Here is a 13,825-nt window from a genome sequence, read left to right as displayed (position 1 = left end):
GTAGTTATAATTATAGTTTGTAGAAAGGAATTTTATAAACACTGAAAACAATTTGAGTTCTCTCTTGATATTTTTAAACAACGTTTTCAATGTTCATCACGTCTAACTAAAGTATATTGTAAAATGGAAATTTTACATAAATCATTTAAAAATAAAAACCCTGTTGAAATGAACTACAAATTCATTTTGGTTATAATTGTACGCAAAATCAGAACTAGAGGATCTACGAGATTACAAAGATCTACCAGTGATGTCGTATAAACCTTCTTCTGTCTAGTTTCTAACGTTCATGAGGCATTTTTCTATTTAAAAATAAAAGATTTTTGTTTAGACTTGTTAAAAGCATTTGACAGAATAAAGATCTAAGTATGACGTATAACGAGCAGAATATTCAAACCCCCAGGAGGGCAGTTTATCAAAAGTTTGTATAAACTGGATCATTATTTATAGAATATTATAAGCCGATGTTCATATCAAAAGGATTTCAAGTGACCCTCCATGTAAAGATGGCAATGTCTCATTCACAATAATATCCTGGAAACTTTTATCTGATCAATAGTGTGAAAGATATTATCGCTTTTGTTAGCTGGAAACATGGTTATTTCTGACAATTTCTAATGGTTTTACTGCAGTAGAAATGCGCAAGTGACTTTTGAAGAGAAGCCACAATTAAAAATAATCTGTTTTCATTGTTATAAACATTGCAGATTAATTCTTACTTGATCAGACAAAGTTACTGTTGTGAATCCGAGGGTCGCTTGAATATATGCTTACAGGCCTTTTAAGATACATTACATTTTGAACAGTAAAAGAACTTTAAGAAACAAAAAAAAGAGAAATTAATTGTATAAATGTTATCTATATAATGAAACAAGACATTCATATACATATATATGTTGCCTATAGCCGGCCAAACGGCTGGACCGAATGGGCTGACATTTTATTTGGACACTCATGGGTGGTCCGGGGGTGTTATAGGCTAAACAAATAGAAAAAAAAATTCTAAACATTAAAAAAAAAATGTCCACGGGCAACTCCGGGCCCTTCAGTACTTCTTAAAAACCTAAAAGACTTGTAGTATATGCCCTACTCCAATATTTACTTCTAGAACGGTACCAATTTATGTATAAGCTACCGTATCCTTAGGTTACAAGATAGAACTCAATCACAGACTACAGGCCGTGCAATAATACTTTAGTCAATATCAAACTGGATACGACTTTCTTACCAATCTTTCAAGACTCATAGATCAAGTCCTTCTCGATTCACTGCACGAGGCATATAATTATTCTAACACCGAAATCAAAGCGGAGTATTATTCCAACTCATGTATTTTTTAAGTTTTTGATAAGTTTATGATACAGCTAAAATTAATGAACGTAATAGCTGAATCATAATACAGATTTTACGTAGATATTTACTAGTGTAGTTAACTAATAACAATCGTAGTTAGATTACTGATAATGCACAACGTCATATATAAATATAGGTATGTTCAGGTTTACAGATATAGGGTTTACCCCGATATTTACTACAGACTAAAAAAATTCCCAGCGCAAGTTGACACTTTTGATACATGTGTACAGTGCATTTTAACAACTTCTATAGGAAAGGGAAAAGAAACATAAATCAATAGTAATTTCTATTCAAATTTAAATCTTGTACAGGTTCTAAGATAGCTTGATCCTCTCTTTCTGGAGTGCTTTTTATTTACATGCATTTATTTGCTTTTCTCACTTTCCCTTAGGTCAAGATTTGAGAAAGAGGAGGGGGGTGGGCACAGTGGGTATCAAGGGGGTGGAGGACAGTAGGTATCAAGGGGGGGGGGGTCAGCAATATTGAGTTTACACCAAAAACCTTTTATTCAAGTCAAATAAGGCTCGACCGCTTTGATTTTTTTTGGAGAAGTGTCCAAGTCGTAGTAAGGCTGTGTTAAAGATCTAAAATCCTAAAGAAAACTGGTAATTTCCTTGAAAACTCTTAAAGTAGGAATCTAAAAACGAATCAGAGACGAAACATTACTTGGACACGTTATCACCTCTAAAATGTATAAACCAGGTTCACAGGATCCTTTAATGGTTAAATATATGAAGGGGAACAGAAGTTATAAATTGAAATCATTATAAATCAATATGCAAGCCACAATTGATGCAATGTTTGAAAATGAAAAGGTTATTAGAATATATTCATTTTGTCAAAATTCCCCCCCCCTCTGACCCCCTAAAATACCCCACAGTGGGGTGGGGGAATTGAAATGTGAAAAGATACAATTCAGTTAGAGATAATATTCGGCCCTGATGTAGAAGAGAAGATACTGCTTGTAATACTGCAGAACTATTTTATATTCTCAAGTTACTCTCAAATATTTTATGGAAGGAGAAGAAATGAATATTGTCGCCAGTGTAAGGTTTACAATGAACATTTTAGTGGAAAATATTAAATAAATGTAATGCATGTTAATATAATTCATCTTCTTTCTTCTAGACAGAACAGCACGAGGAAGGAGAAATTAAGTTCTATAATGTTGCAATAAATGAATGGAAACCATTAATAGATGAATGCGAAATGAATTAATGAATAAAAGGATGGGTTGATAGATGAATGGAAAAATGAATGAAAAGGAAGGATGATTGAAAGAATGGATAAATGAAAGGGTGAATAGCTGAAAAAATAAATCAATGTATTTTTCTTGTCTGAGATGTTTATATCACAATATTAAAAAAAAAATTGGAAAGATGCTAATAAAAATAGTTAAAAAGTAAAGGAATATATATGTTTAAATGAATAAACACATAAATGATTAAATGAAAAAATAACAAAAGTAACATGTATTAATAAGTAAATTAAGAAATATGTTTAAAGTAATTTAAAAATGAATTACTAAAAAAAGGAAAAAATATGAATTATTGAAAACGTGGGAGTTGTAACTTTCCTAGAAATATTCTTCAAATCTGGGAATTTCTTTCAAAAAAGAAAATTCACAATTTCTGCTTTAAATTAAAAAGTCACCAATATAGCATAGTATTTTGTATCATAAAAAATATTGTAAAAGAAAAATTGAATACTGTTGAAGCATGGAATTGATTTTAAACATATTTCTCAACTAAAAATACATCAAAGCTAAGTTTTGATTGAAATATCGTGTACAACTCTGCATCAAGAAATGGCAAAAGATAAAATGATAAAATCTTGAAATAAAAAGGTCTTTATCCAACTTTGAGGGAATGTATTCCACATAATATTTCCCGTTGTAAAGTGATAAAGTTACTTTATCACCCTACAACAGGGTGATTAAAATGTCACTTTATCGACCTGCTATTGAATAAGTTGAGTAAAACTATTCATACTATTGTAATGGTTATCATGCAAGCGAAAAAGCATTTACTGTGAATTTTACTTTTTCTTGTTTGTTTTCGATCAAAATAAAAGTATTTTTACACCTCGCTACGTTCGGTGTGAAATTACTTTCATTTTAATCATAAAAAACCTATAGAAAAATTAAAATCTAGGCAAAGATTTTCACCCTTAATAATACCCATTACAATAACATAAATAGATCTAGCACATATGAATAAGAAATTTGTTATTCTGACAGAAAAATTTAAGTCTTTATGTCAATACAAAACCGTGAATTTATTCTACAGACACTGAAAACTAGACAAATGGAAATGATTTGAATTATGTGGCATTACTGGTTCAGCTTTGTACCTATTTCGTACAACACTGAATATTTGTCTTAAAGATCCGTACATTTGTCTAACAAACCCATTACCCACCCATTTGTCTTAAAGACCTGTAACAACCACGTACATTTCTCTTATAGACCCATACATTTGTCTTACATACTCATACATTTCTCTTATAGACCCATACATTTCTCTTATAGACCCATACATTTCTCTTATAGACCCATACATTTCTCTTACATACCCCATACATTTGTCTTATAGACCCATACATTTCTCTTATAGACCCATACATTTCTCTTATAGACCCATACATTTCTCTTACATACCCCATACATTTGTCTTATAGACCCATACATGTGTCTTATAGACCTATACATTTCTCTTGTAAACCTGTACCTATTTCTTACAACCCAATACATTTGTCAACATACCAGTCAATATGTCATAAAGACTCGTACTTTGTCTAACATACGTGTACATTTGTTTAGCATACCTGCACATTTGTCTAGCATACCTGTACATTTGTCTAGCATACCTGCACATTTGTCTAGCATACCTGTACATTTGTCTAGCATACCTGAGTCAATATGTCATAAAGACTCGTACTTTGTCTAACATACGTGTACATTTGTCTAGCATACCTGCACATTTGTCTAGCATACCTGTTCATTTGTCTAACATACCTGCACATTTGTCTAGCATACCTGTACATTTGTCTAGCATACATGTACATTTTTCTAATATACCTGCACATTTGTCTAGCATACCTGTACATTTGTCCAGCATACGTGTATATTTGTCTAGCATACCTGTACATTTGTCTAACATAACCGTACATTTGTATAACATACCCGTGCATTTGTCTAACAAAGCCGTATATTTATCAAACATAACCGTACATTTTTATAATATTACCGTACATTTGTCTAACATAACTGTACATAGGACTAACATACCCGTAAATTTTGTCTAACATAACCTATATTGGTCTAAAATACCCGTAAATTTGTCTAAAATAATCGTACATTAGTCTAACATACCCGTACATTTATCTGACATAACTGTATATTTGTCTGACATAACCGTACATTTTTCCAATATATCCGTACATTTGTCTAACATAACCGTACATTGTTTTAACATACCCTTAAATTTGTCTAACATAATCGTACAACAATCTAACATTACTGTAAATTTGTCTGAAATACTCGTACATTTGTCTTTTATAACCGCAAATTTGTCTAACATACCTGTACATTTGTCTAACATAACCGTACATTTGTCTAACATAACCGTACATTTTTCTAAAATAACCATACATTTGTCTATTATAACCATACATTTGTCTAACATAACCGTACATTTGTCTAACATAACCATACATTTGTCTATTATAACCATACATTTGTCTAACATAACCGTACATTTGTCTAACATAACCATACATTTGTCTATTATAACCGTACATTTGTCTAACATACCCGTACATTTGTCTAACATAACCATACATTTGTCTATTATAACCATACATTTGTCTATTATAACCATACATTTGTCTAACATAACCATACATTTGTCTAACATAACAGTACATTTGTCTAACATAACCGTACATTTGTCTATTGACTTTTACTCTTATATTTGTTTTAAAAGACCCGCTGATTAACAGAGATCTACGTTTATGTTATAAACATTTGTACTAATTTTATATTGGTCATAATCTAGTTATATCATTTCGAAAAGTATGCTAAGCTATTTATCGGAAAGTAGATTGTAGATTGAAGATTAAAGATGATAAATTCTTTTACATATCGATATAATATCATAAACATTTGGGAATGTCAAGACTCAATAAATCACAAAAATATTATCGCATTGTTTCTTTTTATATTAAATAAAATGGAAAAGGAACACGAACTAATATTTCTATTATTATTCTTATCTTCTATATAATAAAGATATAGGGATTAAAAGATCAGAGTTTGCTGCAAAGACTCAATTCCTTTGATTATCAAGAAGTGTATAGGTGGCAACAGAGAATTTATACACGACGTCACAAATGTCAAATATAACAAGGAAAACGAAGTTTTCTCACATTAATTGACATGTTTTACAAGATTAAATAAAAAAGTGTTTAAACAGAAAATAAAGAACACATAAAATTGCACTAGCCCTTTATTCTAAAATTATCACTATTATTAATAATTTTCTGTGTGACTTCACAAAAATTTCAAAAATTTGTCTCCAACAAAATTTGATTTCATTAAATTTTAAATTACAAAGAGAAAATGTTAACAATCAAATAGAAGATGGGTGGGAAGCGTCCTAAAATCGTGGTATATATAGATATATTGGGGGACGGGTTTCATAGACTAAAAAAATTCAATTTCTTTTTAAAATCATTTTCTTAATTCACGGGCAACGCCGACCGGGCACTTTAGCTAGCTATTATTATGATTACTTCAGGAGGAGCAGGATCCCGACTACCTGTAGTTCTCCTGATACACGGAGACTCCTACGCCTGGGGCTCTGGGAATATCTACGATGGGTCAGCTCTAGCAGCCTTCGGCAACATTTTAGTAGTCACTATCAACTATAGACTAGGAGTACTAGGTTAGTATTAATCACTATCAACTATAGACTAGGAGTACTAGGTTAGCAGTAATCACCATCAACTATAGACTAGGAGTACTGGGTTAGTAGTAATCACTATCAACTTCAGACTAGGAGTACTATGTTAGTAGTAATCACTATCAAGTATAGACTAGGAGTACTAGGTTTGTAGTAATCACCATCAACTATAGACTAGGAGTACTAGGTTAGTAGTAATCACTATCAACTATAGACTAGGAGTACTAGGTTAGTAGTAATCACTATCAACTATAGACTAGGAGTACTTGGTTAGTAGTAATCACTATCAACTATAGACTAGGAGTAGTAGATTATTAGTAATCACTATCAACTATAGACTAGGAGTCCTAGGTTAGTATTAGTCACTATCAACATATAGACTAGGAGTACTAGGTTAGTAGTAATCACTATCAACTATAGACTAGGAGTACTAGATTATTAGTAATCACTATCTAATATAGACTAGGAGTACTAGGTTAGTAGTAATCACTATCCACTATAGACTAGGAGTACTAGGTTAGTAGTAATCACTATCAACTATGGACTATGAGTACTAGATTAGTAGTAATCACTATCTACTATAGACTAGGAGTACTAGGTTAGTAGTAATCACTATCCACTATAGACTAGGATTACTAGAGTAGTAGTAGTCACTATCTACTATACCAGATTAGTAGTAGTCACTATCTACTATAGTCTAGGAGTACTAGGTAAGTAGTAGTCACTATCTACTGTAGTCTAGGAGTACTAAATTAGTAGTATTCACTATCTGCTATACTAGATTAGTAGTAGTCACTTTCTACTATAAACTAGGAGTACTAGGTTAGTAGTAATCACTATCAACTATAGACTATGAGTCTATAGACTATGAGTACTAGATTAGTAGTAATCCCTATCAACTATAGACTAGGAGTACTAGAGTAGTAGTAATCACTATCAACTAAAGACTAGGAGTGCTAGGTTAGTAGTAATCACTATCAACAATAGACTAGGAGTACTAGATTAGTAAAAGTCACTATCTACAATACTAGATTGGTAGTTCTGCTATAGTCTAGGAGTACTAAGTTAGTATAGTCACTATCTACTATAGTCTAGGAGTACTAAGCTAGTATAGTCACTATCTACTATAGACTAGAAGACCAGGTTACTTGTCACTTTGACTAGGCTAGGCAAGAAACTAAATTTTATCGAATATTTTCTTTTTAACAATCCCATTCCTGATTTAATTCAATTTCTCGAAGAACGTGTCTAAAATTTTTTTAATATCAAATCCACAGAACGAAAGTGTATTAGGTCTTTTTTGTCAGATATCTCACGTTCCTGATGGTTAAATAGAATATAAATAATGCTATGAAATAAATGCACTTTTCTGCTAAATCTAATTCAATATGTCTGGACACCGCAACCTTGAAATAAACCTCTCCTCTCGTTTTTGTCCTTTTTCAGGATATATATATATACTTTGCTTGTCTGGGTGTCTGTCAACATTTTTTTGTGACCTCGTGTGACCCCAGGAAAGGTTTATGAATGAACGACTTTTCACAAATTTGTCTCTAACAAAATTCGAGTTGAAAAAGAAGATGGGCGCGAAGCGCCTTAAAAGCACAGTTCCTAATATTCTATATCGAGCAAATTTTCCAGACTGCATATATGTAGTTAACCCTAGACGACCCCCTCCCCTCTCGTTTTTTCGTAAATCAAAAACGGGTTGATGTATAGATAAAGCCCATATCTTTTTTACTAATTGAACCAAATGGAATAGAATTAATGAAAACTTTTAAATTCAGATTTTTGAAAAATGAGAAACCTTGAAAAGAAAAGTTGGATTTATGTTTCACACTGCTCTATCTCAACTCTAAGGGCAAAATCAAAGAGGGGTCGAATACACCCCTCCCCCCAATCTGGTAATTTCCTAGAGAACGATTATTGGACCACACCCCACACTACCCCCCCCCGGGCCCTCTCCCCCTCCTCCTTTCAATTTTGTACATGGATAACACCATACAATTGATCATGTGGCCGCAGCGCCCGGCTCCCTAGCTAGCCTGTTCTAGCCGTGGCGATCGGCCCCCTAGCCTGTCCTAGCCGCAGCGCTCGACCCAGAAATTGTCCTAACCTACCCTAACCTAAAATAATAATAAAAAATAATAATATTTTTGCTGAAAAATGAAAAATAAGTCATGTACAAAATTGATAAAAACTAATACATACCAACTAGAATAGGGTTAAAGACTAAAATGATTTGAATTCCAGATTTTCCTAATTGGGTTTTAAATTAACATCTGGCCACTGGACAAGTCTACTTTAGTGTATTATCCAAGAGTTTATTATACAAAAGACAAGATTTCTAGATGTTAAAACTAGAATAGTCTAGTTTAGTGTATTATACACTAAACAAGATTTCTAGATGATAAAACTAGAATGCTCTAGTTTAGTGTACTATACAATAGACAAGATTTCTAGATGATAAAAACTTGAATAGTCTAGTTAGACAAGATTTCTAGATGATAAAAACTAGAGTAATCTAGTTTAGTATATTATACACTAGACAAGATTTCTAGATGTTAAAACTAGAATAGTCTAGTTTATTGTATTATACACTTAACAAGATTTCTAGATCATAAAACTAGAATAGTCTAGTTTAGTTTACTAGACACTACATGACAAGATTTCTAGATGATAAAACTAGAATAGTCTAGTTTAGTTTACTAGACACTACATTACAAGATTTCTAGAAGATAAAACTTGAGAAACTTAATTCCTTCCATCTATATCTCCCACTTGAAACTAACTACAAGAACACAGTAGTATATTTATCCACAATCTTACACTCTTATAAATCTTAGAACTTACTACAAACTTCCCTGGATATTTCTTTCCAACCAAACCCTGACATGTGCCTATCTAATACAATATAGTCAATGGAACTAACCAAACCCTGACATGTGCCTATCTAATACAATATAGGCAATGGAACTAACCAAACCCTGAAATGTGCCTATCTAATACAATATAGGCAATGGAAATAGCTCAATCTAAATCCCATAATGTCTTTGCAGCTTGATATTGTAAATCATAAATTCTAATTTTTTTAATTCTAATTGTTTGATTTGAAAATGCATAATATTTAATGTCTCCAAAATCAGGTTGCAAAGTATAGGAATTAGAAGATTAGCTTTTGAGGCGAGTAATAAGTTAATTTCTTTTCAATCAAATCTATACATATTCTTTTCCAACCAATGCAGACATACATTTTTCAATCCAATCCAAAATATGTCTTTCCAATCCAAACTCAGATATATAAAAATCCTGCCATACCCAAAATGTTTTTTTTCCAATAAAATGTTGATAATATATTTCATAATAATCCAATTTAAACATATTAAAATCCAGTTCTATCGAAAATATTTCTTCCCAATCCAATCCTGATATATTTCATTCCAAACCAATCCTGATATATTTCATTCCAATCCAATCCTGATATATTTCATTCCACTTCAATCCTGATATATTTCTTTCCACTTCAATTCTGATATATTTCATTCCAATCCAATCCTGATATATATCTTTCAAATCCAATCCTGATATATTTTATTCCAATCCAATCCTGATATATTTCTTTCTAATGCAATCCTGATATATTTCATTCCAATGAAATCCTGATATACTTCTTTCCAATCCAATCCTGATATATTTTATTCCAATCCAATCCTGACATATTTCATTCCAAACCAATCCTGATATATTTTATTCCAAACCAATCCTGATGTATTTCATTCCAAACCAATCCTGATATATTTCTTTCCCCTTCAATCTTGATATATTTTTTTCAAACCAATCCTGATGTATTTCATTCCAAACCAATTCTAATATATGTCTTTCCACTTCAATCTTGATATATTTCTTTCCAAACCAATTCTTATATATTTCATTCCAAACCAATCCTGATATATTTTATTCCAAACCAATCCTGATATATTTCATTCCAAACCAATCTTGATATATTTCATTGCAAACCAATCCTGATATATTTCATTCCAAACCAATCTTGATATATTTCATTCCAACCCCCTCTCGATATATTTCTTTCCAATCCAATCCTGATATATTTCTTTCCAATCCAATCCTGATATATTTCTTACCAAACCAATTCTGATATATTTCTTTCTAATCCAATCCTGACATATTTCTTTCCAAACCAATCCTTATATATTTCTTTCTAATCCAATCCTTATATGCTTCTTTCTAATCCAATCCTTATATACTTCTTTCTAATCCAATCTTGATATTTTTCATTCCAATCTAATCTTGGCATGTTTCAATCCAATTCAATCATATCCTATTTCTTTTGAATCCAATCCAGCATTATTTCGTTCCAATCCAATCCGGGATTTGTTAAGGCATTTTTTAGTGGTTTTTTTTAAAACAGATTGATAAATGCATATTAATTTTCAAAAACTGTTGAAAAATATTGTACAAAAGAAAATATACTTTTTGATGTATTATGGTATTCTCTGGTTAGAGCTTATATACTGGTTTGATCCATCTTTATATTCAGAAAACGTAAAAGAGAAATATACATAAACTCCTAAATCCATTCTTTAAACCGTTCCCTGCATCCCTCTCTCCCTCCCTCCACCTACACACTACACACAGGCATTTTAACTTTTCTCATTCACTTCAAACCAGTCCAAGTCTAGATCTTTACAGTATTATAGAAACATAGGTTACAGGGAAGGAACATAGATAGCAGGATAAAAACAGAGTTTATAGAGTAGAAACATAGATCATAGGGTGGAAACATAGGTTACAAGTTTGGAGCATGGTTAATAGATTGCAGAATAGGAACATGATTACAGGGTAGGAACCTAGATTACAGGGAAAGAGCATAGATTACAGAGTAGGAACATAGATTACAACTTATGAATATTGAATACCGATTAGAAACATAGATTACAGAGTAAAAACATAGATTACAGGGTAAAAACATAGATTACTGGGTTATAGAAACATAGATTAAAGGTTAATAGATTGCAGAATAGGAACATGATTACAGGGTAGGAACATAGATTACATGGTAGGAACACAGATTTCAGGGTAGGAATAGATTGCAGGGCCGGAACATAGATTACAGGGTAGGAACAAAGATTATTAGGTAGGAACATACATTACAAGGTTGGAACATAGATTACAGGATAGGAACATAGATTACAGGGTAGGAACAGATATTAAAATGTGAAAAAATAGATTATAGGATATAAACATAGATTACAGGGTAGGAAGATAGATTACAAGGTAAGAGCATAGATTACAGAATAGGAACATAGATTACAACTTAGGAATATAGAATACAGGTTAGAAACATAGATTACAGGGTAGGAACATAGATTACAGGTTATGATAATAGATTACAGGGTAAAAACATAGATTACAGGGTAAACACATAGATTACAGGGTAAAGACTTAGATTATAAAGTAATTTATTATTAAATTACTTGTATATACTGTGAGTCAGTCAATGGATTAGCAAGGAAACATAAGATCAAAGATTGATCGATCATAGATATTATTTTTAGCTCTTAGAAGTAAAATAACATTCAATTCTACGTCAGCCTATCGTCTCTCAATTCTCATGTTTATTGGGACACATTTTAAGAGAAAAGTTTAGATTTATCCGAATGCAGATACTAGAAAACAACGAGTTGCAAACAACTCCATTTTCCTTAAAGAAGGTTCCATTTAACTCTCGGCTGTCTAGTACCTAGGCCTAGTATAATACTATCTGGCATCCCCAGTAGGTCCATAAACTATTATGCACTGGTCCTGTTCTATTGTTTAGTCCATAAACTGTCATGGACTTGTTCAATATTATCTGCTAGGTCCAAAAATTGCCCTGGAGTGGTCCTTAAGTATCTGCACGGTCCAAAAGCTGTGTTGGACTGGTTTTGTAGTATTTTCACGGTCCAAAAACTGTGTTGGACTGGTTCTGTAGTATCTCCAAGGTCAAAAATCTGTGTTGGACTGGTCCTGTAGAAGGTAGCTTTGCGTTCCATGAACGTTGCTGGACTGGTTCAGAACCATCTGAACGGTCCAGAATCTGTGCTGGCCTGGTCCTTTTGTGTCTGTCAGGTCTATAAACTATTCTGGTCTGGTTCTGTACTATCTGTAAGGTCCTTAAAATATCCCTAACTTGTCCTGTAGGCTCTTTGAGATGCATAAACTGTCCTGGACTAGTACTGTAGGTTCTATGAGATCCATAAACTGTCCTGGACTAGTACTGAAGTATCTGTAAGGTCTTTAAAATATCCCTTACTAGTCCTACAGTATCTATGAGGTCAATAAACTGTCCTGGATTAGTCCTTAAGTATCTCTAAGGTCTATTAAATATCCTTTACTATTTCTAAAGTAGCTGTGAGGTCCATAAACTGACATGGACTAGTCCTGAAGTATCTCTAAGGTCAATAAAATATCCTGTAGGTTCTCTGAGATCCATTTACTGTCATGGACTAGTCCTGAAGTATCTGTGAGGTCTATAAACTGTTTAGGACTGGTCCTGTAGTATATCTAAGGTCCATAAACTGTCCTGGCCTAGTCCTAAAGTATCTGTATGGTCCATAAACTGTGTTGGACGGGTGCAAGTATTTGTAAGGTATCGAATGAGTTGGTTCAGGTTAGTTTATCCTTGGTATGTGGTGTACTCTATAGTGTATACTGAGCAGAATGAAAGGATACCACGCATTACCGGATATGAAAGAAGTTTATATAAAGACGGGGACATGGAGCTTGGATAATAAAAGGTGAAATATTGGCTGTGTTGCTGGTATCCCTGATATCCCTGGTATTCCTGGTACCCTGATACAACTCATCTAACCACATCCTAACAGAAATAAACACCAAAACCAAACTGAATAGAACTTATATATTAAAGGAGGACTAAACAAGAAAATAGCAATTTTTATTATATTTTCGAACCCCACTTAAAAGAATATTCTAGGGGTACGTATATATATTTGGCACTGATGAAATGCTAGAAATGTGAATTATAAGTGGATCCAAAATTTGCAACGAGGTCCTTCCAACTTTTATCTAATCAATAATATGGAAGGAGTCTTCGACAGTCTAGCTTTAATTGGGCTTAATTCTAACTTTTCACGCCATTGTTTTTGAGGAAGAAATGCGCAAGTCTTTTATAGACAGAAACCTTTACCTCGATTACCAGATTTTATAGTTGTATAGTTTGCAATGTTATCCTTCTCCTTGAAACCAGGCAGAGAAATAAATTAGAGAAGTAATAAACGTAATGTTTTCTGGCTGTAGGTGGGTAATTATACAATTTATATAGACTTAATTGGCAATATCAGATCATACAAACTATATCTAGTATCAGATCAACTATATATCTTGTATCAGATTATTCAAACTATAGCTAGTCTAAGATCATACAAACTATAGCTAGTATCAGATCATACAAATTATATCTAGTATCAGATCATACAAACTATATC

General features: G+C 32.5%; 1 protein-coding gene across 1 annotated transcript in view; it reads left to right on the top strand.

Annotated features, from left to right (window-relative positions):
• The window catches only part of LOC111698095 (neuroligin-4, X-linked), a 65,300-nt gene that overhangs the window by 16,523 nt on the left and 34,952 nt on the right, over positions 1 to 13,825 (top strand). Inside the window, exon 6 of the mRNA XM_023468337.1 lies at positions 6,156 to 6,302. Within this exon, the coding sequence (XP_023324105.1) occupies positions 6,156 to 6,302 (147 nt within the window). The remainder of the gene's footprint in view (positions 1 to 6,155; positions 6,303 to 13,825) is intronic.

Source organism: Eurytemora carolleeae, unplaced genomic scaffold, assembly GCF_000591075.1.
Source record: "Eurytemora carolleeae unplaced genomic scaffold, Eaff_2.0 scaffold64, whole genome shotgun sequence".
In the NCBI taxonomy this organism is placed as follows: Eukaryota; Metazoa; Arthropoda; class Copepoda; order Calanoida; family Temoridae; genus Eurytemora; species Eurytemora carolleeae.
The sequence above is the reverse complement of the archived record's forward strand: the minus strand, read 5'-3'. Positions and strand labels throughout refer to the sequence as shown.